At 37.1% G+C, this 25,790-nt stretch overlaps 1 protein-coding gene across 1 annotated transcript; it reads left to right on the plus strand.

Annotated features, from left to right (window-relative positions):
- Positions 1–62: 62 nt before the first annotated feature.
- Positions 63–24,665, plus strand: CENPK (centromere protein K; the record flags this gene model as incomplete). The annotated part of the gene is made up of 7 exons (XM_084278503.1): positions 63–161; positions 3,332–3,433; positions 5,161–5,217; positions 14,911–15,051; positions 16,437–16,519; positions 17,020–17,158; positions 24,507–24,665. The coding sequence occupies 7 exons, from the start codon at positions 63–65 to the stop codon at positions 24,663–24,665; spliced, it is 780 nt and encodes a 259-aa protein (XP_084134629.1).
- Positions 24,666–25,790: the final 1,125 nt, after the last annotated feature.

A 25,790-nucleotide genomic window follows, 5' to 3' on the forward strand; every position in this document is an offset into this window, starting at 1 on the left:
GGTGCTCGGGGCTTGGCGCCAGAGAGAGCGGGAACGCCGTGCCTAGCCGCTTATGTGGCGTTATGCGTACCCGGCTTCGCTCTTCCTCTCCCTGGGGTTTCCTCCCCGTTGGTTTCCCCTGGGCTGCCGTCACTCTTCCGCGCGATTTCTTCCGGGAGCGGGTCGGTTTGTGTTCCTTGACGCGAAACCTTTTCCCCATAAAGCGCGGCTGGCGCAGAGGCCGATGGAAGGGTTAGACCCCTAACTCAGGCCCCGCTGTGATCCATGAAAGCTTTACCCCAATTCCTACTCGGGAAAACCTCCAGGAAATGAAGGCGGCTGGCTGGGAAGTGGTTTTTTATGTGCGGGTTACTAACCAGTTGCGGACACTCTACAGTTACTGTTGCTGTGATAGGTATTGCTGTCGGTTGCCTTAAAATAATAATGGTAAAATCGATCTCTCGGGGAAGGATTCACCTAGAAACTGGGGAATACATGGATCTACTAAAGTATCGTCTGTCTCAGAGTTCAGAAATAGGCTTTGGTAACGTTTAGGGCCACTCGCAGGGTGGGTGCCGCAAGGCGACTCAGCCTTGGATTGCCTTGAGGCCCCATCTCTGCAGAGACAACCCGGGGAGGGGGAGGGCTTGGGAAGGGGCGCTGTGTAGGTAGTTCAAACTTGAGTGGTCCTGTAAGCTGAGACTGAAGTGTTTGAGCCTTGAATTACTTTAACAGATAATATGCCCTGAGCCCAAATCAAACCACTATTCAGTTGCCTAAAAGTCAAGCCAGAGGGTTTCCATTTGGCTTCAGTGGCCCCAAACAATACAAACGTGCAAAAGATAGGCAATAGGAGTGAACCTCACCCATGAGGTTCAATAATCAAATAAAGATTTGGGGGATCACTGCTAAAGACAAGCGCCCCAGGTGGTGTTATCCACCTGCCTGCTGTCACTTAAGTAGGGAATCCGGGGCTGAAGGATGGCCTGGGACAAAGGAAGCCTGAAGTTAAACTAGCACATAGTAGGAGGAAGACAATTGATGACCACTGGAGGGTGGAAAGAACCTAACCCTAATTTTACTGCACATGCTTGGGCTGTGTAAATGAAATCCCAGAACTCATCAACGTAAGACTGCCCTTTTCAGGAAATCTTATATTTTTGTATATTTACTGATGTGATTTGCTAACCTCTTCTATCACTCACTAACAACAAGCTATTATTTGTTCCCTTCCGAACAAATTATTTGTTAGTTTTGGAAAACCAACCTGACCACGGATTTGGTATCAACTTTGCTGTTTCACCAGAATGCACACTTCCCACTGTGTGTAGTTTTTACCTAGTTCTAAAATGAGGAAAGAAGGAATCCTATGTTGAAATGAGAATGAGTTGAGATTAATGATGTGCAAAGAACTTCTTCAGTTTTCAAGTAGGGTGTACAAATTGAAACCTAATTTCACCATATGGAAATAGGGAAAACTGCAAGCCACAAGGAAAAACACCTGAAGATTACACTTTGATGCATATAGTTTATAAGGTAATTAGCAGCACAATATTCAAACCACAAGTCAGTTACGCTCATTGCTACAAGGGCCTGTAGTACCTCATCATAACATGTACATTTTGAAACTTCTTATAAAAACCATCACGGACATTTTGACAGTCAACAACAACAAAATCATTGTAATAATGTAAACATTTTGGGGTTTTGCTTTTTGGTTGGTATTTTCTTCGGGGTTTTTAATAGAAATTTATGTCATGTCGTGTTTCCATGTTGATGGATTGTATTACTGCAGGGGGACACAGCGGGACTGGGCTGTTTATTCCACCCTAGGACCCTTTTAACAAACCTGTGGGCTTTTTGCTTTCTCCCCACTTTTACGTTATTTTCATTCGGCCCTCTTAGGTCTGCTGCGGAGCCTTTTTGCTTTGATGAAAATTTACTGTTTAGGCTCTTTCTTTCTTTCTTTCTTTCTTTGTCTCCTTGACAGTTTTTCGTCTTAGAAAAAAAAAAGTACATTGCATTTCAAGACTGCTTAGTTTCTTTATTAGCCTTCTGTGGGGGACTTCACTGGAGGCATTTCAGAAGTCTTAATAAATTATGTGAACTGGTTCTCTTTTATGTTATGGAGTCATTCCAAGACTCCTAGGAAGATAATTATTTTCCTTTGCAAAACCTGTGCTTGTTAGACCTTATCTGATCATGGCAATCAAGATTTTCTAGTGTTCTGGTTTTAATTATTAATGTACCAAAATTGCCAGGAAGGCTTAGTAGAAATATTGCTACCTTTCAGTTCTCTAGAATAATTTCAGTGTTCAGTGAGTCTTTCTGTTTTTTTTCTTAGACATTCTGCTATGACATACTTGAACTTTGGAGGTACAAGCTGAATATTTTGCTCCCTTTGAATTATTTGGGTTTTCAACATAAATTTTTCTGATGCTGTGTTTTTGCTCCGAAAATGAACAAAAGGTTGAGTTAGGAATTTGTGCCTCATTAAAAGGCAGAGATGTTTATTTCTTCTTTAGATCTTTATCTTTTTTAATGCCTCTTTTTAATCTCTTAACTATTTGGTCATAGTGATCTGTTTAATTGTTTTTAAAGGTTTTCTGTGCTTTGTACATCTAGGGAATTCCTGTAGTTTGATTTACCTTAGTAAAAAACAAACCCTTTGAATGCCATTTTATCCCTTCTTGGGTCTGCCTTTTGAATGCTCCCGTTGTTCATGCATCTCCTTATAGATATAACTTGTATTAGATTTCTGAATTTATATGGTTTTTATCTGACCCAACAGTTTCTCAAACTCTTTAACTTTAATTGATTTTTCTCTTGGTTGCCCTAGTACCTTCTTTCCTTGGTTGCCTGTATATCTTTAGGGTTCTTTTGTGTGTTTTTCTAGTAACCTCCAGGATATTTTAATTTGTTAATAAGAAAGATTCTGTATTCAAGATGTCATAAGGAGAAATAGATTAGAACACTTGTTGGAAGGCAGAGCAAAAGTAACTATGCTTAATAACTTCACAGATATATGAAAGAAAAGTGTAGCTTTGTAGATTTGAGATTCTCTTACTGTTTATTAATGTCAAAATAAAAATTGCCATTACAGATAATCAAAGCAGTTTTGAAAGTTTAGGACTTTGTGATCTTATTAATGTTTTCAGATTTTACTGTAGCAATGTACTTATCTGATTTTACTGAATGGCTGGGTGCTATCTAGTAATGCCAGGGAGTTAACTGAGAGCTTTGGATTAAGAGGAATTGTTCTGTTACCTTATACTTCAGGTCAAAAACATATTATTCAGTAACCTGTTAATAATTATTGTGTATCTACATGATAACTGTTCTGTTTGAGTAGGCTGAAGATTCATTAGAAGTCATGGACAACACGTCTGTTCCTGCAGATGCCAAAACAAAACTCTTGGATGAATGTGAGAGTCTTTGGACGCAGATGCAAGAGGTATGGAAATCACAAGTGATAGACTAGATTTGTTGTAAACTTTTCTTTGTGTTTTTTCGGTGTGTGTCCCCCATCTTTCATTGCATGCTTACCTCACCCCCTCCAAATGAAACCACCACAACAAAATGAGCCCCCAAAAAATTGTGGGAAGAAAAATGAGATTCAGAAAGCCTGGCAGGGTTGAAGAATGCCTTGCAGTTTCAAATTTTCTTTGCAGTGTGCTGTAAAGATGTTATGATTTAGTTAAATAGAATGGGAGTATGCATTGAAACAAAAAGAAAATTAAACAATTTACTTGTGTTCTGGTAGTACTGCCACACTGAGACTTCAGATCCTTCTCTTTTTAGCCTTATGTAAGACGGGATTCAACGGCTGTTCACAAGTACTTTGGATCTTAAAGGAGAGAGAGAATGGGAGGAGAAAGAGCCTTAGAAGAACTATGGTGTTAACATCCACTCATGCAAAATGATAGTTGCATCCTCAAGCATAAAATTCATTTCCCCAGTATATAGTTCAGTAGGATAACGTTTTGGAGTGATTTAATTTTATTTACAGGATCCCAGGAAAGACAAATTTTAAACAGGTCTGGGAGAATGCTATGCATCTTACAAGTCTGAGTGTTACGAGAACTTTATTTGAATTTTTTAGATTAAAAGTTAGAAGGGTTATCATTTGCGAATTTAATTGAAAATATTTACTGTCTTGTATGTTGTTCTCAGCATCCCCAGAAACATATGGGGAGTGATAATGTGCATTATTTTTTAGAAGTTTATTAAAACGTTATTTTTACTTCTTTGTGATTGTTGTATCCTGGGTGCATGCGTTTCAGCAAAAGATTTAAACAATAGCCATCAAATGACCTTCCAGGTTGTGTGGTTTGTGGTCTAATATTCCAATGGTTGAGTGTCAGCATTAGCAGTTTTTATTGAAGAAATTCTATATTGTGTTTTGGTTCCAAAACATTAACAACAAGGTTTCCAAATCATATAGTAGTTTTACTGCTTAGTAGAATGCATCCTGCCCCATCATGTGGCAGGTTGAATTGCTGACATTTATGAAACAAGGCAGACTTTTGCAGGTGTTTTCTGCTGAAACCATGGATATCTGCAGTGGCCTGAATTTCAGACCTGATATGTATCCCATGGCAGTCGTGGGAGCTGATGTTGTGCACTTCTGAAAACCAGACCATTTCTGAAGTGTACTGTATATTTTTCTAAATGTGTTAAAACTAAAAATATATTTTATAATGTAATTGCTTTGTTTGAAGAGCCAGAATAGTAGCAGCAAGTGTCTTAATTTATTAGCAGCTTTCCTATCCAGCCTCATTTATGACTCTCTTTTCCCAGTTTCTCATGTATTTCATGTGTTCAGTGTCTTTCCCCACATCAACTTTTCCTTTAAACTGTAAGATACCGTTTTCCCTTAAACTGTATCTTTTTCATCAATTAATATGTATGTATATTTATATGAAGTGGCTGCTACTTTTCTGCTTTTCAGTTAATTGAAGGGGGGGGGTTGTTGTTTGGTTTGGGGTTCTTTTTACTGTTGTGTGATTTAAAAATACTTCTTAATTTGCTATTGTGGGTCAGGCTCTTGAGGGATGTGATAAAAGCCAAGACAACACTTTTTCCTATACTAAAGGATTTGTTGAAATTACTAAGCTTCATGTTTCTTACAAAAGCAAAGAGTAAGTAAAGATTTTTTGTGTTTTGTTGTTTTCTACTAAGGCTCAGCACAAGCTAACACTTCCAGGAAAACAACCGATACTGAATTCAGATGACAAGGTAAGACCTTTTATTTATTAGTGTTCTCCACAAAGTATTTAATTTTCTGTAAAGATAATGGTGTTTTCCCAAAAGAAGGAAACTAAATTAATCTTCACTCATTCTCTAAAGCTGAACAGTTTTACTCTTTATTAATCATGAAGCTGTATTCTGAAGTAGGTGTCTAGCAAATAGTGAAAAGTTACATTTATGTATAGCAAAAAAGTTACATGCCACACAACTGACAAATTATTAACATAGGCAGCTAAGTGGAGGAGCATGTAACTTCAATACCCATTTGGACTATTTATTTATCTGTGTATATGTAATTTGTAGTTTGTAATTTGTGAAACTTTACATGGATCCTTTTACTCTGGAACTTTGTATTTTCAAATTGCAGTTATTCCCCATTTCTGGATATCGTTGGGAAACTGATGTGTTTCAATTAGAAATGAACAGTTATGTTGAGTGTATGAATGTGAGCTCCTGTATCCCACAAATTTTGGAGAACGTGCGAAAAGGCAGTGCTGGCTCACTGGTTTGAGGTTTGGGTTTTTTTTAAATCCAAAATATGAACATTTAAAGTAGAATTTATAAGAGGACACAGATTTGGGAAGTATAAATAGTTGACATTAGGCTGGTCAGGTAAAACACATAGGTCGACAAATTTTAATCTTATGTGATTTCAGTAAGAGTATTCAGATGGTTGATTCAATGCACTTGACTGAGTAACTAAGAAAAGGAGCACTTTTATTCAGATGGTGAATCTTTTTAATGTATTCTGATTTTTAATTGCAATGTCATTACTGACATTAATCTCTTGCTAGTAATAAACTGTTCTAAACTATTGTTTGATCAGAATAAATAAATGAAGATACATATTCAAATGCTTAAAATACAATCTTCTCCTTTTGTGACCCTGGATAAAATTCTCTAAACAGAAATAAATTTTGTATAACTTTGGATATAGACTGAGGGTTTTGTTTCTCTGCAGCTTTACTGAGACACATGATACCCTTGTAATTAATACTTAAACTTTCAAGATACAATTTTCTTGCCTTTACTACTGATGCCAGCTTACACTTATCCCAGACCCTGGAGACAGGGGAGAAAGTCTGGAGAAAAGAAGACCTTCCCTTGATTGAGGAGGATCGGGTTAGAGAACATTTAACCTAACTTGACATTCACAAATTCATGGGCCCTGCAGGGATGCACCCACGAGTGCTCAGGGACCTGGCAGATGTTATTACTAAGCTGCTCTCCATCATCTTTGAAAGGTCATGAAGAACAGGAGAGATGCCTGAGGACTGGAGGAAAGCCAATGTCACTCTGGTCTTCAAACAGGGCAAGAAGGCGGACACGGGGAAACTGCAGGCCAGTCAGCCTCACTTCCATCCCTGGAAAGGTGACGGAACAGCTTGTTCTGGCAATCCTTCTTAAACATGTGAAGGAAAAGAGGTTTAACAGGAGTGCTTCAACATGGATTAAGCAAGGCAAAATCATACCTGACCAATGTGACAGCTTCCTATAATGGTATGGCTGGCTGGGTGGATGAGGAGAGAGCAGTGGATGTTGTCTACCTTGCCTTCAGCAAGGCTTTTGCCACTGTCTCTCATAGCATCCTTATAATCAAGTTTAGTCTTTTTCAACATACTTACCAATGACCTGGACAAGGGGACAGAATGTACCCTCAGCAAACTTTCTGATGATACAAAACTGGGAGGAGTGGCCAACACAACAGAAAGCTGCACTGCCAGTCAGTGAGATCTGGAGAGTTGGGCAGAGAGGAACAACAGGGGTATGTGTAGGATCCTGTACTCAGGGAGGAATAACCCCAGGCACCAGGCTGTGTTGATGGGACTGGAGTATCTTTCTTATGAGGAAGGGCTGAGAGCTGGGTCTGTTTAGGCTAGAGAAGAAAAGACGAAGAGAGATTGTAAGTAATGCTTATAGATACCTAAAGGGTGGATGTGTAGAGAAAGGAGCGAGGCTCTTCTCAGTAGTGACGGACCAAGCGGTATTGGGCACAAGCTGGAATACAGGAAGTTCCATCTTAGTTAGAGGAAATTCTTCTCAGCTCTGACATGGCAGACTACTGAACAGGCTGCCCAGGGGGGTTGTGGAATCTCCTCTGGAGACATTTAGGACCGTCCTGTGCGGCCTGCTTTAGGTGATCCTGCTCTAGCAGGCAGGTGAGACTAGATAATCTCCAGAGGGACCTTCCAACCCCTACTGTTCTGTGAGAGCAGCCCCATAGAAAGGGATCTGGGGTGCTGGTTTAACAATAAGTTCAGTACATTCCAGGGTGCATCAAAACAGTAACCAGCTGTTCAGAAGGGGGGGCTACCCTGCTACTTTAATACTGGTGCAGCTTGACCTTGAGTACTATGTGTAGTGCTGGGCCCCACCATTTAAGAAAGATGTTAAGGTCCTTGAACATATCCAGAGGAGAGCAACACAGCTGGTGACAGGACTGGCAGGCATGTCCTGTGAGGAGCAGCTGAGGACTTTGGGCTTGTCTGGTTTGGAGAGAAAGGAGGCTGAGGTGCAACCTCATTGCCCTCTGCAGCTTCCTGAGGAGGGGTTATGGGGAGAGAGGTGCTGAGCTCCTTTCCCTTGGATCCAGTGACAGGACGTGTGGGAATAGGGACAACTGACTAACTGTAAAGTAATTCAGTAAAATATATTTATGACCAAAACAGTAACATAATTACACATTTGAACGTAAGATTAACGCTAACTTTAAGTGTAATGATATATATGTATCTCATAGAATCACAGAATGGTTTGGGTTAGAAGGGACCTTAGAGACCATCCGCAGGCAAAAAGCAGCTGCTTGCAGGTTTTTTTCTCGTAAATGTGATTCCCAGAGGTGCTGTGACCATCACTGATGTGCTTGGCCTTGGTCAGCGGTGGGTCTGTCCTTGACCCCATCTGGTGTTTACTCTTTTGGGCCCAGGGGAAGCTTCTAGCTGCTTCCTGCAGAAGCCACCCCTGCAGCCCCACTAGCACCATCAAAACCTTGCCACACAAACCCACAACAGAGGTGACTGAAGGAAGGTAGCTTATAGTTAAGATTTCCTTCTTTGAGTTTAGAGTAAATTCTCACAATGCATCAGTATTTCTCAACAGCTGACAGTCAAGACTGTAACCTTGTTTATGATTAGAATATCCCTCTTTGAGTTTAGAGTAAATACAATTCATTTGCATTCCTCAATGGGCAATAGCTGAGACTGGAGAAAGGTGGTTTTGCCCTGGTGGATGATTATGGTGATCTTTGCATCTGAGTGGTGTCTCAGCTTGGAGTGGGGGGAGTGTGAATGTGAATGTTATACTGGTCATAGCCTGCAGCAATCCAGGAGAGCTCCCAAGGATCTCAAAGTCATTATTTGTAGGAGCTGGTATAATTAACTTTTGCCAAGTACTTTTCCACTTTGGCCCAGCTTGAATGATGATATGTTTTGGGCCACAGCTCAGGTTCAGGTGTACCACTTGTCAGGACATGATCGATTATCACTATTGTTCACAAGTAATGAGGGAACAGGAATGTCACAGCTGTTCAAGCACAGGTGTACCATTCTTCCTACCAAGTAAGCAAGAGCCAGGCACATTAAGGGGTTACCTTGACACTCTGGTCTGTTGAACAGGTATGTTGCTCACAAGAAGGGGAGAAATTGTGCCAAGTACCAGGCAGCTGAAGGAGGGGGGGTTGGACCACCACAGGACTGATTCTACTCTACAATGTAGCGGATTATTTACGGAGCAGCATATTTTGCTAGGAGTTTATATAGGGCATGAGAGAGAGACTTCTGATGTACATATTCACTGTATGTATTTAAGGTTGCCAAGTGGTAGTGTTAATTTATTTGAAAGGGGTTTTTTCCAGTTACTAGAATATCCAGAATGTTTTGTACCTCCTTTTTTTATCAAGTTTAAAAGAACAAAGAATGAATTGATGACATTTTCAAGACTAGTGCTCCATTACAAAAGAGATGACACCACCTAATCTAGAAAATAGAAGATGTTTGTATGGTGATTATTTTGTTTGGTTTGGGTTTATTTTCCTTTGTTTTAAAAGGTTGTTTTTTGAAGATGCACTTTACAAAGTTATTTTGAGTAGTGAAAACCTAAAACTGAAGTTGTCAATTCTTAATATTTCTATTATGAAACTTGGCTGATGCTTCTTAGCGTATTTATCTCTTTTTAGTCAGTGAAAGCCAAATGCAGTCTACAGTGGAATTATGGAATGCTTGACCATATCAGCAGTACCTTTTGTATTTGAATATATGCTAATTTCTTATCCAATTACTTGTAGTATGCTATCTGAGAAAAATTATAGGTGTAGTCTTCAGTTTCAGGAAGTGGAATGGTAGTAATGAGTATATTATTTCTTTAGAGCACAGGAAGATATTAAAATAGATAATTTTTTTAAAATCTGTAGTTGTTTCGGGTTTTCAACTAACTTTTTTTAACTGGTTATTACACAGATCAAACACAGTCTGTTTATCCTTAAATGTGTATCAGTGGTGCATCTTAAGGAGGGATGGGGATGTGACATATAGTCAATGTTTCCAGTGGCTCATCTTCAGTTGTGGTCATTGTCTGATATTACAGACAAAATTAGGGGGTTAGGGAGGAAAATACCAACTCTGTCTATGTCTGATTCTCTCTTTTGACAAAAGGATAAAAATGTTTCTTGATCCCTGCAAGTGACTTTTTTAATCTTTTCAAGGAGTAAGTGGTTTATTGTAATAGATGCTCTTTTAATTTCTGCTGTATAAACTTAATTTTTGTCCTGTTTTATCTCATTTTACTCCAATACAAGGCATCACACTTCAAGACTTGCTTCTTTTCTTGTTATACAGGTTTCCCTTTTAATAATGCAAGTAAAAAGTTTATTAGAGGAATTACATCAATGGCAAAAAAGAACCCCTGAAGGTAAGTAAGTTCTTCCATGTAAGATATACACATATAAACTACTACAAAGTATCTTTACAGATTCACAGATTCATAGGGGTTAGAAGGGATTTCTGGAGATAATCTAGCCCCATCCCCCTACTACAGCAGGATCACCTAGAGCAGGCTGCAGAGGATGACATCCAGGTGGGTCTTGAGTATCCCCTGAGAAGGAGACTCCACAACCACACTGGACAGTGTCCCAGTGCTCAGTCACCCTCATAGTAAACAAGATTTTTCTCATATGGAGATGGAAATTCCTGTGTTCCAGTTTGTGCCCATTGCCCCTTGTCCTGTCACTGGGTACTGCTGAGAAGAGCCTGGTCCTTTCCTCTAGACACCCACCCTTCAGGTTTTTCTAAGGGTTCATGAGATCCCTTCTTAGTCTTCTCTGGGCTAAACAGACCCAGAGCTCTCAGCCTTTCCTCATATGGAAGGTGTTCAAGTCCCATTATTATCCTCATAGCCCTCCACTGGAATCTCCAGTAGTTCCCTGTCTTTCTTGAACTGGGGACCCAGAATACTCTTCTTGATGCACCCCAGGATGCTGCTAGCCTTCTTGGCTACAAGGCCACACTGCTAGGCATCTTAAATTATGGATTTTGAACATCTGATGAGTGTATTTTCTTACTGTAACTACATAAAAATTAATTTGAATACTTCCCACAGTAGCATGATTTGTCATTTCTATATTCTGTATGCACTTCAGCTTTAAATTGAACTTAGAATTCAAATGGAATCCTACTACAACTTAGTTGTATCTGTGTAATATGAGATAGGGAGCCTGCTTTGGCAGGGGGGTTAGACCCGATGATCTCTTGAGGTCCCTTCCAACCCCTAAGATTCTGTGATTCTGTGATTCTGTATGACTCTGGACAAATAAACGTGTGATTCATGTCACCATTCATCAGTCAGTCCATTAAATGGAAAAATAACGGTTAGCAGTTATTTATTATTATCTCCTAACAAAACAATAGAAGTTCATAATGCCGTTACCCTTCTTCAGGTTACTTCTTTCTGTGATTGCTTCTTCATCTTTCATTTGTATTTCCTTTCTTAGGACAGAACTGCTTTGGCAAGGAATTTGTCTTTGTTTTCTTTTTTCTTTTTTTAATCTTTGCAAGTATTGCTAATACAATAATTTATGCTGAAATATTTTAACCATGCCTCCTACGATATTTTTTTAATCTTAATACTTCACAAAAGCATGTTGATTTATGAAAACTGAAACTTTGAAATAAGCTTTTAGTGTTAAGCCCATTACGCTGTAATGAAATACCTAGTTTGTATTTAACAGGGGTCAGAGATTTCAGGTCAAGAAAAAGTGGTGAAAAACACTCCAGTTTATTTTACAAACATGGGAATACAGATTACTTATTGATCCTAAGAAGCACAAACCACTGAGACAAGTGGTAACTCTTATCTTTGTTAGGCATTATCAGTGAAAAGGTTTAAGTTCTTCAGTTCTTCAAAATTGTTTTAGTACATTAGCATCACTGCCAACTCATTTAATCCTGTTGCAAGGCTGACGTGGCCAGACACTGAAAATAAAACCATTCAGAATATAAGTGTGAGTAAAGTAATATGTTTTTTCAGATGTTCCGTTTGGAGACTCCTAAAACAGTTCACACTACACTATCATTAGTATCATGGTAGTGCTTGTTCTGTCTTCCTTCTGTGAAGGAACTGTCGGCACCTTTCAACACAGTTAAATGGATACATTGACTCACTTGAATGTACTTATGCCAGAACAGGGTTGGGGTAGTCACTTTTACAGCTTCTTTCAAAGCTCTTGTCCTTGGTGTATATTGTGATCAAATAATAGGAGGAGGAAAAAATATTTATTCTTTCTTATAAATAGATATTGTTGCCCTATTAGAATAAATTCATAGTTAATGTACATAGTACATAGTTAATGTACTTTGAAAGTAGTACATAGTAGTACATAGTTAATGTACTTTGCAAGCCTGTCTTGTCTGGTGAGCTTCAAATGCTTCTTAGAGGTATTTAGACCAAAAGTATGACATTGAATGAATTTCGGAAATACTGGCTCTTGGCTGCTGCTCATTAATAAGCTGCTGGCTTAAAGTAAATGAACTGAGAGCACTTAGAGGTTTTTATCTGGGTAAAATACCTGGATGTGTTAGGTTTCCTTACTAAAATATGCAATTATTTTAAACTTTAAGCTATTTGCTTAAAAATATTCTTGGGGCTTGACCTATTTTTATTGGCTTGCTGATTTGCTTTGCTCAACCATTCTTTTTTGTTCCCAGATGATAAGATTTATTATTAGAAATCTTAATTTTGTACTAGAGAAATGATCTATGCATATTATAATGCAAATAATATTTTGCAGCCAAACCTTTGCCTTCTTGGCTATCTTCTTGAGGGAACAAAAAAGAAGTTGCTGCTAAGAATTTTAATAGAGTTACATTGCTTATATGAAAATGAAGTCTACTGTGGTTACATCTTCTCTGTCAATCTTGGCTCCTTTCTACATAGTTTGTTTTGAAGGAGGAATTAATTAATCAAAAACATTTTCTGAATTTATCTGAATAGGAATAGCATAAATACTAATTTCATACAATTCACTAATAGACCCTGAATGTCAGGCTGTCTTTTTACTTTGGTTTCTGCTTTAGTAATGGCCAGTTCATTTCTTGTAAATGAGGGCCTGTCAGCATTTTGATTTTAAACATTATTTTCAGAGGTTATAACTTGGCAGTTCTATGTTTCTTTGGGCACAGTATTGGCAAACAGACTTAAATCCACAATGCAGATTTTACTTTTTTCAAAGCTTTTTTCTTTAGTCTCTTGTTCTTAATTTCTGGTACTATTTATGTAGCTCTAATGCTGCTAAGTCGGCTGAATTAAAACTTGTTTTTAACAAGCATTTGGCTCATAAAAATATAATTTAACTTTTACCTTTGCAAAATAAGGAAGTGGAAGCAACCATATTTTAAGCCATATAAAACAGTTCTGGTCGCTGCATAATTTCTGGTTTTCTTTGCAAAATATCAGTATTCTGCCAAATTCCTCATGTTTTAATAGGAGTTTCTGAATAAACATGTGCATAGTAGTTGTTTTTACATTCCTAGTGTCTGGTAGTATTTTGCTTAGTAATTGTACTATGTATCACTAGGCAATTCTGTTTGACATTTGGGCTTGGGTTTTTTTTTGTGAGTGCACTGATTCGTAACTGAAAAAGCTTTAACTGATAGAATCACACAGAATCACAGAACGGGATGGAAGGGACCCTGAAAGATCATCTAGTCCAAACCCCCCGCCAGAGCAGGATCACCTAGGTTAGGTCACACAGGAACACGTCCAGGTGGGTTATGAATGTCTGCAGAGAAGGAGAATCCACCACCTCTCTGAGCAGCCTGTGCCAGTGCTCTGTCACCCTCACAGTGAAAAAGTTTCTCCTTATGTTCACATGGAACCCTCTATGCTCCAGCTTGCACCTGTTGCCCTTTGTCCTGTCATTGGATGTCACTGAGAAGAACCTGGCACCCTTCTCCTGACACTCGGCCTTTACTCAGGGTTTGGCATCTAAAAAAAGATTAATTAACAGCAACCAATAGTAGAAATTGATAATTCCAGGTAGTGGGGGCTCACTATAATTATAGAGGGGTGGAGGTGGAGAGGCTTGTATGGGTTTCTTCAAATACGCCAGTGAAGGTGAATAAAAGTATACCAATTAAATGTGTATGGAGGACATTCCAGTCATTAAAGAAATCTTCCTATAATAATAGCACAAACTGCTACCTCCCACAGCTCTTTAATATGAGTTTAATTTGGGAGCACTCATATTTTGTGTCAAGATTTACAGACAGTAGTTATCTGTGGAAAAGAGATTTTATTGTGGTAGAATTTAATGCATTTTGAATGCAGTAGTTTTACTGATTTTCAGAATACTTTTTAGAACTACTAATCTAAGGCTTCTCAAAATTTGTGGAGATAAAAACTATAAAATTACCAAAACCAGTTATTTTCTAAATTTGTGAAATCAACTGTGTGGTATTTAGCCACTATTTAATTCTTTTTGGGAGGGTTAAGGGTTTTCCTATTAATTAAAGGAAAAGCTTTTATTGAAGTAATTATATTTAAAGTTAGTGATTTGGAGCTGAAGCTTAGACAAAAATTACCATATTAAGATTTAATTCTGTTAGATTAGCTTTCATTTCTCCTGTTAATAGATTAAAATGCTTCACTTTTTCTGAAGTCATATGCTGCCTGTTGACGTGGAAACAAGAATTGATTGGAGTTCTTCAAAGGCTATCAAATACAAAAGTTCACTTTTTATTCAGAAGATCCCTGCGCCATGAATCACTGTGTTTTGCAGAAGCATTCTGGGGAAACATTGCCGCTTTGTTGAACAGTGTCATACTTTCCCTTAAGCACTGCAGTTGCTCAGGGTTGGAGTTAGGATATTGGTTAGGATATTGGTCTTGCTGGGCCTTCCACCTTAAATGAAGCTGTTCTGGGGAATTGGAAGACTGGAAGAATTTCCACTGAAAATATTGGGCTTCTTTGTCTTAAAGTGTGACTGTACTTCATATTTCAGTACTATGTATCTGAACTAGATCAGGAATTTATACAAAAACACCAAACCACACAAAAAACCCACCATAAGTATTAGCACCACACTTTTTTTTTCAGTCTAATTTAGCTTCCTGAAAAGTGACAGTAGCCTAGCCCAGCAGAACACCACAAAATGGGCTTAAACAGTTGCTGACAGCCGTGATACTTTTTTAGAGGCTATGCAAGTTCCACTCTAGTCAGGCTGCTTTTCAGTATAAACAAGTCTATATCAACCCATGCAAAACACCAAATTCATTTTATTTTTCAGTGGTTTCTTCTGGTCCGGATGTACTGGTAGCATTAGGAAAACAAGAGGTAAATATTTTTGTTTGTTTGTTTGATAATAACATTTAATGGAAAGAAAAATAAAATAAGTGCATACAATTGCTTCATTTTCCTCTTTCTACTCCTGTGGTGGACTACTGCTAAAATATTGCATATATTTTTTCAGGTATTGTTGATGTTCTAATGTTTTTCTTCTGTATTATAGCTACTAAAATTTCCTACTTGTAATGAATGATCATTGACACAAAAAGCTTTTCTATATTACATTTCATACTTGATATAAAATAATGTTATGTGTAACATAACATTCTTAGATACAGAATTCTGTGACAATAATTTGCAAATACTTTGTTGATTTCTTCCAACCTTGGAAGAAAGAGCAAATCAACAATTTCCTAGAGATAGCATTACACTATATTGATTGCATATTGCTATGAAACGTGACCTGAGAATATTCCAGTGGATATGGCTTCAAAAAATGCCCAACACCAAAACAAACCAACAAAATTGGCATTATGAGCAGCTTTCCTTCCTCTAGTATCACATCAGGGAACTAAACTACTGTTAATAGTCACTATTAACAATTTGGTTACACACTTTTCATTTGACTGTATTGCTATGGCATGTTTGATCTGATACCCATTTTGTGTTTTCCTGAGGATTCAAGATTTTTTTTCCAGGTATTGCATGTATAGAGCGTACTTGTCTCTGAATATTTTCACAACTTTTATTTCTGTGAGCTAAATATGAAAGTTCTTATAGTTTGCGTGGAAGGAGACAAAATACAGCCAAATCATAGGTTTATATTTAAAAAATCCATAGACCACTTCGTAGAAGATAATGCACTAATGAAAGACCCAGTCCAATGTCAGTCCACTGTTTCCTGTCTTCAGCAATTCATATAACCTCTGGCTGCAGTAGTCTTTATTTCTCCCTCTCTCCCATATATGTCGGTATCACTAAGAACTATTTAGTTCATGTGTGCGCTTAGTCTGTCTTTGCAGCATCTTTGTTTTCTGAGTGCTGAACATTTTATGTTGGTGCAATTAGCACAGATTCATTCTTGCAGACAGCTGAAATGGTTTAGACAATGCAGCCTTGGTGCTGCAGGTGTTTCCTTTTCACTCTTTCATCAGATGAGCGGCTGGTGTGTGCTCTATAGTTCTCTTCAGGTAAATTCAACTGTGTTGTTTTACAGAGCTTCAATAAGTCACTAATGAGCAACTGGTGACAGTAACATTTTAAATAGCTCCAACTGGATTTTAAAATAGTGCATCACTCTGTAGCCATATTTCTGAAGAAATTCTGGATAACACTGGCCCTCTTTAACAGGTTTACAGATATAATCTTACATAGGACAAATACAACAAACTGAGCTACCTGCAAACTAGAGGTTTATTTTTACTTTTTATTAGTTGCAGAAAGCAAAGAGTGATCTTGAAACGTTGTTGTCAGCACTTCAGTCAAAGGATAAACAACTGGAAGAAGCTCTGAAAAGGTAATAGAATAATTTTAACTTAGAAATGCTCTAAGCTTTTTTTTTTACCATGCTTGCTTTTTTTTGCCTTTTTTTTGATTGTCGAGGAAGACTATTTATATGTTGTGCCATTTCCTATTTTTTCATGTTTCAAAGAGAACAGCAGTATTACAACGAACAGAAGAGGCTTGTATGTATTCTTGATAAAATTGAAGAAGAAGCAAAAAAGCAAGTTAATCCATGTTCCAGTAAAAGGTATTTCTGCAGTATTGTGTTTGTATATTGAAGAATTTAAATATCAACAAGAGCAAACAAACTTTTAAAACATGGTCCCTGTTTGTTAAATGGATCATATGATAACTTAGTAATCCATATTTGAAACATGGAAAATATGGTTACTGTGCTTATATCCTGTGATCCATGTCTTTGATCATATAGCAATAGAAAATAAGTTATTTGTTTACTTGAGAATAACTCCTTAATTATTTTACTGATTTCATGTTTTATTGCTGTGTTTTTAGTGTTAGGGTGAAGGAATCAAAAATCAAAAATAAAACACAGAAAGTAAAATTGTTTAAGGAGCATCTCTTGAATGAGTTCTGTGAATTCCTAAGAAAACATTTTTCCCTTCCAGAGGAAGCTGGAATTGCTGAAAAGAAGGTAAGATTTTCTTAACTGTTAAGTTTGCAATGTTGAATTTCTATTTCATTACATGCAATATCTTTTATAAGTTCTAGCATGGAATCTGGAGTTATATTTTGAAGTAAGTATAGTTCTTACAGCTGATCTTTTAGGTTTAATTGATATTTTTCAGGCTGGTTTATATTATTTAAGCCTGTTCCCAGCTGGATATTTTCTTTTTAATGCATATATCCTTTACCCAATGAGATGCATAGCAATGTATTGTATTTCTTACTGAACTGCAAACTGTGCCAAATTTGGAAATGGTGAGGGGTTCACTCCAAATTGTTCCATTTTCTTTTTTACTGGACTAGGCAAGGAGATTCATATTTTCCTTGGCAAAGCAAATTTTAATTGTCTAACAATGTTTTTGGAACAATAATAAGGACAAGTGTTTATAATTACAGTGTAGTTTGGAATGTTAACCATCAGTTTCTGTTCAGGAAAACTGGGCCAAAAATTATCTTAAAACTTTAGGGGAAAATAGTAAGGGAGTATTTTGCATAATAAATTCAAAGTCTGCAGTAAAAATAAACCTTTTACCAGTACTATTTGAAAGAACAATTGCAAAAATGGCAGGGGTTGATTTTGATTTCAGACACGCTTAAGAATACAGAAATAGAAATAATTTCTTTAATCCAATTCCCTGTTATTTCAGACAACACCATAATATAATTTCTCTAATATTATCATTGAGGTCAATTTTAAAACTAATCATTTTTGTTAATATTGTTTCTTTTGGGGCTTGTTCTAGTACCTCAGTACTCTGGTTAGAAACTGTACCCTAACTTCCAGTCTAAATTTATTCACAGATTTATAACACAGGTCCATGCATTGCTATGCCAGTATTGTCCTGAGAAAAGCTCTTTTTTTCTTTCTTGTGTTTATTCCTCCTGGTATATTTTATATACAGCAATCTTATACCTTCTTTGTGTTTGTTTTACTAATTCAACTAGCAAAGCTTTCTTGTTCTTCTATAAGATTTTTTTTCAATTCCCTGGCTTATCCTAGTAATACTAATTTGATATATTTGCTTTGACTTAGATTCATCTTTTCTGAACCTGGTAAAAAAAAAAAATTAAATCTTATAACCACAACAACTAGCTCACAGTCATCACAAAAGCAACTGATGACATCTTTGCCTTTTTCTTCCTGTTACTTCCAGTTGATGGGAGGGGGGAAATCTTAGTTTTGCAAAGAAATACATATTTTGCACATAAAAATACCAAACGGAGTCTTCAAGGCCATTGTGTCCTTTTTCAAAGTCTCATTCAACCATCTGCAAATATCTTGGTCTGTCTTAGTTCTTTAACATACCAAAGCCTTCCATTTTCCCATTGTTACTAAATAAGCGACATTTTGTTCCAACATTAAGAAATCAAAACTTCAGAGATGTTCACTACCAGTCATCTTTCAGTCATACATTTCTTGATTTCAGCCTGAATATGTCATCTCCCTGTTTGCCCAAACTTACTAATCTTAGAGTTGTTCTAGGACATGCCTCTTTAAACACTAATGACTTTCCCAGATGCATTTTAAGTGCTTGTCTGTTTTCCCATATATGTCATTATTATTTCCTTAAAAATATTTTTTCTGTAATACGATACACCAACTTCTTTGCTCCCATTTATGTGACGTCATAGAAAAATCTAGGCTGGAAGCAACCCCTGGAGATCTTCCATTCCAACACTATCATCAGGTAGTGCCAATGTCAAAGTTGGATCGAGTTGCTCACGGTCATATCCAGCTGTATTTTAAATATAAGAAACAGTGAATTCCTGTGTGTTTCCGAAATCTGAAAAAGATTTTATGTAAAATCTCCTGCACAAGAGCAAAATAAACTGCTTGAATTTTCTCAACCTCTTACCTAGTTAAAGGTGTCCCTGCTTTACTGCAGAGGCATTGGACTAGATGACCTCTAAAGGCCCCTTCTATGATTCTATAATATACTGTCAGAAATTTTTATCAGCTACCCTGCCTTCATCTCTTTCCCATGTAATTTGCCTTATTAAGCTCTAAAGAAGGAAAAAAAAAAGACTCAAGATATTGGGGATTAATCAACCCTTTCCATGCTTGCAGAAGCCACCTTCTAAAGTCTGTGAGGCTTTTTATGGGGCTGTTTTTTCGTTGGGTTGTTGGGGGAGGGGGTTGGTGTATGGGGGTGGTTTTTAAATTTAACTTAAATGTAAAGTGTATTTTGATAAATTTCCAAACAAGGTCTTATCTTGTCCTAGTTTTCATTTTATTTATGTGTTCTCTGAACTCTTAAACAGTTTTTCTTCTTTCTTTTGACTTCTTGTGAATTCATAGTTTCTTCTGTATCTTTTCATTCAGTTCAGTTTCACTGGTTCAACTGCAGGTCCCCCTGTAATGTGCAACTAAGTGGTAAGCTGTGAAAGCAGGAGAGGCAGCCATTTCACCTCTACAGTTTTCTTTATTATATCAGAAATGGAATTTGAAGGCATTAGCAATGAAATTTACTACTACACTGATTGCAGGGAGCACGATTTGCATCTATTGTCAGCTTGATTCAGTGCTCTGGAAGCACCCAGCTCTTACCTCTGCGTACATCAGGAACCTTGCTTCACTTTGTGGAAGCTTCCTGTGTTGTCAGTAGCTCTGCATGAGGACATGTCTGTAGGGGATGGCTTCAGTGTAGGGGGAAGTGGCCCAATTGTTGCTGTTCTTGTTCCACCCTCCTTTCACCAAGCACCTGCATCTGGGACTGGGAGGTAAGACTGCATCAGAGCAGGCCAGGTTAGCTGCTGTTGCGATGACCCAACCAACTCCTTTAGTGTAGGTAGTGACTGAGGCAAGAATTATCCCAGGTTTCAAACCTCGGGTGAAAAAAGAAGCAAGCTTAAGATGAGAAATATGAGAAGTCATGTGTTGGGGAGTATTTCTTTATGCTAATCTATCTTGTGGAAGGAATAGGTGCCTTTCAGTTCAAATAAATAAATAAATGCTGGCCATCCCACTTTCAAGTGGCTTTGCATGCATTTTTTAGAGCTGTGTATTATTCTGATGACACTTAAAATATGTAACTAATTCAATTTTACAAAACAATATAGTCAATGTATATTAAAAACTTAGGAAAATGTTAGTGCTGTGAGAGTGCAAGCCTCTTTACACTGATACCCTCAGATTTTATTCTTAGTGTATCGGTTCTAGTAATTCCTGAAGTTATTTTAACTTCGTAACATGAATATTGTACCCACTACCTAAGTTACACAGTAATATTTTTGGCCAGAGAAATAGAACTGAGGCAACAAAATATCCTCATGATTGCTCCAAAGAAGTTTTCATAGTTCCTTGGTGTGGATTGTATTTCCTTATAAATAAAACAAATAAAGGCACAAAGGCAGGTGTTATTGAGCCCTAGCTCCATAGGTTGCAACCTTTCTGAAGGTGAGAATATTAAGAACTGTGACTACAAAAAAAAGGAGCCAGAACTTAACTTTCAGAAATTCTTCTTGATTGCTTGTATTCTTCTATTCCATAAATGGAATCTGTGTAGGGTGCTGCACAGCTGTTAATACCTTAAGTTCATATATTCAACAGCACTGCTGTATAATCTTCTTTCTATGGGATGTGAAGTGGAAGGGGAAAAATGATAGAATGGAAAAATTAAAGAATTGGGTTCACTGTGCAGCAGCACGAGCAGTTTTGTTGGCATTGCTGCCTAGGGAATTCACAGAATCATATTTTTATCTATAGGCCAACGACTTTATTTGCTAATGAAACGGAGTAATTTTCCAGTGGATTGATCTAAAAATGATACTTTATCAGAGACTTCTTTTTCCAAGTTTTTAATGATTTGAAGCTTAAATCACTAAAGCTTTTTAAGCTTTTCCAATTTTTTAAACCAAAGTCAGAGTAAGTAAAGACATTGGCTAATCGTGAATAAATATTAAGACACTATGAATTCAGTGTTGAGCTGTGTTAAATTTGCACTGTAAACATTTTTCTGAAGTTCAAGAAAAACATTTTTTCCTAACAGATCATATTCATAGAATGTTTTGCACTGCACTACATTTATAAATGTGATGTACTTGGGTTTTTTTAAACTTAAACCAAGGTAGATATACTATGATGTCTTAAGATTAATCCTTTTAATGTTTCTTTTTTTCAAAATATTACATATAAAGTATCTAATATTGAACCTGTAGATAAATGATTTAAATACTGCTGTGTATTTTTGTCATTACTAAATCTACAGAAAAGTTTTTATCTGATGTGTAGTACACAATTAAGCAATTCTGTAATTATTTTTATTTGTTAATTAACAGTTTTCCTGACTATTTAGCTTTGGTTTCTTTTAATTTTGCGGGGATTGTGTGTGTGGTTTTCTTTCCAGAAATCTAATGAAAATCCATCTGTAAAACTGAATACACTGCCAGAAATGTTAGAGGTAAGATGAAGGTTTTTATGTAGAGCTTTGGGGCATTTTCCAATAAGATAAATAACAGTATGCAACATATGGTTAAGATCATTAATTGAAAAGTAGAGTGTTTAAGAATATTAGGTCAGATTTCTATTTTAATTCCTATCAAATGAAGACCCTAATTTTTTGCAAATTGCAAGAGATGTGACAATAATTTAGATGACCAAACTTCACCTTAAAACTGGAGAATTATTACCCCTTACTCTTTAATTTTATAATGGTCATTTTAAAAATGTTGTATGAGACTTAGTGGATAATATTAGGGGAGACAAATACTATGTTTAACAAAATATCTGTTGTTCCATTTCATGCTATATTTTGCACTGCTTCAGTAGAGTTATTTGTGAAATATATTAACAGATATAGAAGGACCAATTAATATGTAGGCTTGTGTATTAACTGGTTTATTCTCTCACATGAGGCGATAGATTAATCTGATCCATCCATTTCTGACTGATTTTACAAGTATGGCAGCATTGCTAAGTGTGTGTTTTCACAGTGCAATTTATGGATTTGAATTGCAAAGTAGAGTTTTGAAGGAGCTTTAAAAATCTTTCCACTAGCATTGTTCCTTCTTATCTTAAATGTAGCATTTGAAGAGAAAATTTCTGTTTCTCCTCCGTCCTCACTGTTCAGGCAATTGTAAGCATCTGTGCAAGAGCATCACAGGGGGGGAAATGTTTTTTCCCAAGGGAAAGCTTGATGAATAACAACTATGTGGTATTACGATGCTATGATCTGGTCATTATGACATTGTTGTACTTTAGTTTAAAGTCCAGACTTTGAGCTTACATCATCAAAATCATTTCACATGCTTCAAGTATCTCAGCATGGCTATTAATGCCAAATTAGGCAGAGCTTGAAAACAGATCAGAATTTAAAATAGCCATATTCCCTGTGGAATTGGAATTTAAAGGCTCTTCTAATGCTTCAAAATTGCTCTTCATATTTTTCTGACATTGTTAATCTCTTCAAAATGTGAACATATCCAAGCAATGTCTGATTTCCATTTGGGAGAACATACCACTTCCAAAAATCCAGACTTACTTTTAATTTTAAGTATCTTGGCGTAATCTGTCAATATCCCTTATCTTTGTTTTATGGGTGTTTTGTTTTGTTTTGTTTTGTTTTGGGTTTTGTTGTTGAGCAACTTGGTTCTAGGTTCAAGTGCCTGCTAAATTTCAAAAGTGCTTTCCTAGATGCAGATAAAGTTTCTTAAAGAGACAAATGCAAAGTCATCTTTGTAATATAATTGGAGACTTAGGATTTGCTGCTGTAAAAACGTAATTCAGTCACAAAATCACAATCAGTGTGCATGTTCCTAACCATGTCTCCTCAACCTCCATCTTTTTTGTTAAATAATGAAAGCCTACATTTTCAATAAATGCACTTTGACAAGCTAGGTGTATGCACTTACATTATTTAGGTATAAAGTACCAACTTTGTTGAATTAGCAAAAGTAGTAAGCAAGCAGGGAACTCTTTTCTCATGCAAACCTCAGCATTTTTATTATACTACTTTTTATTCCAGTAACGAGCTGTAATTTTTTGCAAATGTAGTAATTCTTCTAAACAGTTTGAAAGCTGCTCCTTTCTGATTGAGAATTTAGTGCACTCGTTTAAGAACTGAAAGACTGTTTACAATACAATTGTATGTAAAATTGCAGCCATGAAGGTTGTTTTGGAATGTCAGATGTCAGAAAGGACTACCTCTAGACAGACCTAAAATAATGCACTTGGAGTAAATATTCAGAATTGGGGCAGATAAGACATAACGTGAAATAATTCTCTGGAATGTTCTGAAATAGAAGAGTAGTTGTTTGGTGGTTGTTTGGGTTTCTTTAATAATAGGTCAAAAAAAGTAAATTCTGGCAGTGAGGATTTTGAGCTTTCCTTGAGCAATGAAGACACATTCTGTACATACTGAAATTAGGAAACCTATAACATTTAGAGAAGCTCTGAGTACAAAGATGAAACATCTGGGATGAATAGAGAGAGTGCTGTAGGATCGGAAAGATTATGAGGGCATAAACATGGTCTCCAAGATCAGAGAAAGAATGTTCAAAACTGATCTTTGGTTTCTAACTCCATTAATAAATTCTATCTTTCGATGAGGAACAAAGGAGTAGTAAAGAATTATCTAGGGGAGATAATTGTTGTCAGATGCCAAACAAGGAGGGATGCTAAGAACTTTGATAATCCGTTTATGAGAAGAGCAAAAAGGTTTGTTGTGCAAGCATAACGATCCAGGACTACAATATCTTTCTTTTCACAGGTGAAAACATTTTTATTTCTAACACTACCTACAGAAGGACACAAAATGCTGGAAAAACTAATTATTCCCACTTTAAACTGACATTCAGGTTTTTTAGCCTATTAGTGCAATAAAATTTTGAAAACATTTAAGTAGACGTTCTATTCTGCTAAAATCTGAGTGAGGAATAGTGATTTGTTGACACTAAGTCATTATGGTTTTCATGCATGTGATTACCAAAAATCTAGCTTTCCCTCTTACCTAATGCTTTTAATCTTAAATTAACAGATACTGATTTAAAGATTAATCATATAAGGATTTAACACCTTCATGTTGAGATTTTTTAGGCATTTGCAGTTACACTGTCTAAAACCCACTCAGAATTTTTGACAGATGGTGAAAAACTTAGTCTGGATAAAAGGAGAAATCTTGTTCAAAAGTTAACATTCAAAAAGATGTAATGAAGTTAATTGGAACTGCTTCATTTTACTTCTGTCTTGAACAGGTCTTACATTTCTTATATTGCCTACATAAATATCTCATTAAAATAAGTTGTACAAATTTAAGTAAAGGAGATAAAAATCTAGCTGTTTTGTTCATTTCCTAAATCTTATTCTTTTGGTCTTTCAGATTCTTGTGGACAAAATAATAAGCACCCCGCATGAGCCCTATGTAGAAATCAGGGAGTCATTTTGGCAACCTTACATTGAGTTGCTGCTGCGAAGTGGAATTGCCCTGAGACATCCAGAAGATCCAAACAGAATTCGCCTGGAAGCCTTTCACATGTAGCCTGACCTCGGTGTTTATCAGTGTGTGATGAAATGAGAAACATCAGCACTCTTAATTCAGGGTTGAGGCATACTTTAGTGCTATAAGCTCATGCTTTCCTTTTGTATCTGCAGTGTCTTCTTATAGAACTCTTTGGGTTTTCATTGTTTTAAAAATACCGTGTATATTTAGCCAAGGCATAAAACAGGTAAAAAAATACCAACACGCTGCTTTTACCTGTTCACTGTGAAGAGTTTGCTTTCAGGTTTATGGCAAGTGATGCCAAGATTTGCATTGGAGAGATTTAGCTGGTTTAAGAATATGCAATTTCAGATTAATAAAGATTTATAACAATCTTGGGTTTATTAAAAATTACACTTCGTACATTATGTTTTATGTGTTAATTTTTTTGATTTCACTAATTCTTCTCAGTTTCCTTTTGTATTTTGTTGCACTCTGCAGTGGCAAAATTTGAAGTAATTCAGCTCCTCTGGTACACGGCCTTGCAAACATTTGGAACTAACAATGTAGTATCATCTGAAGAATGTGGGGGCTTTTTCTCCAGAGCCTTTGCAAACAAATTTATTGGCTTCAAGATAAACATGTAAGAAGGCTGACAGATCTCTGGTGGAGTGCTCCAGCATGGTGCACAGGGGTTTCCCAAACTGGGGGAAAGTCAGGGGGAGCCAAGAGACCCACCAGGAGCCTGAATGAGACCTGGATGGGGCCAGGTGCAATTTCAGCCAAGCACACACACACACACTCCGGGTATAAATTGCTTCTAAGAGTGTGAGCAGCCAGGGCATGGCACAGGAGGGCACACAGGAAGGGTGCTGAAGCTCTGCCACCTCAACCAGGGAGCTATGATATCCACCCTGCAGAAAGCCATGGACTCTCAGCTCAGCTCTGCACCCTCTGTGACGGATGCAGACAGTGATGGTGGGAACACACAGCCACCCAGGTGCCCGGCTGCAGGGTGTGCCTGCTTTTACACTGGGACAGGACAGCAGGGGTGAGCACGTGCTCACCACTCAGTAACTCCTCCACTTAGTGACAGAGCTCTGGGAGTAGGTTGAAGTGTATCTTGGGAGGGTAAGAGAGAGAGGTCACTGGAACCACAGCTTATAGTCTGTAGGAAAGGCCCAG

Source organism: Gallinula chloropus (genome assembly GCF_964237585.1).
Source record: "Gallinula chloropus genome assembly, chromosome: Z".
Taxonomy (NCBI): domain Eukaryota; kingdom Metazoa; phylum Chordata; class Aves; order Gruiformes; family Rallidae; genus Gallinula; species Gallinula chloropus.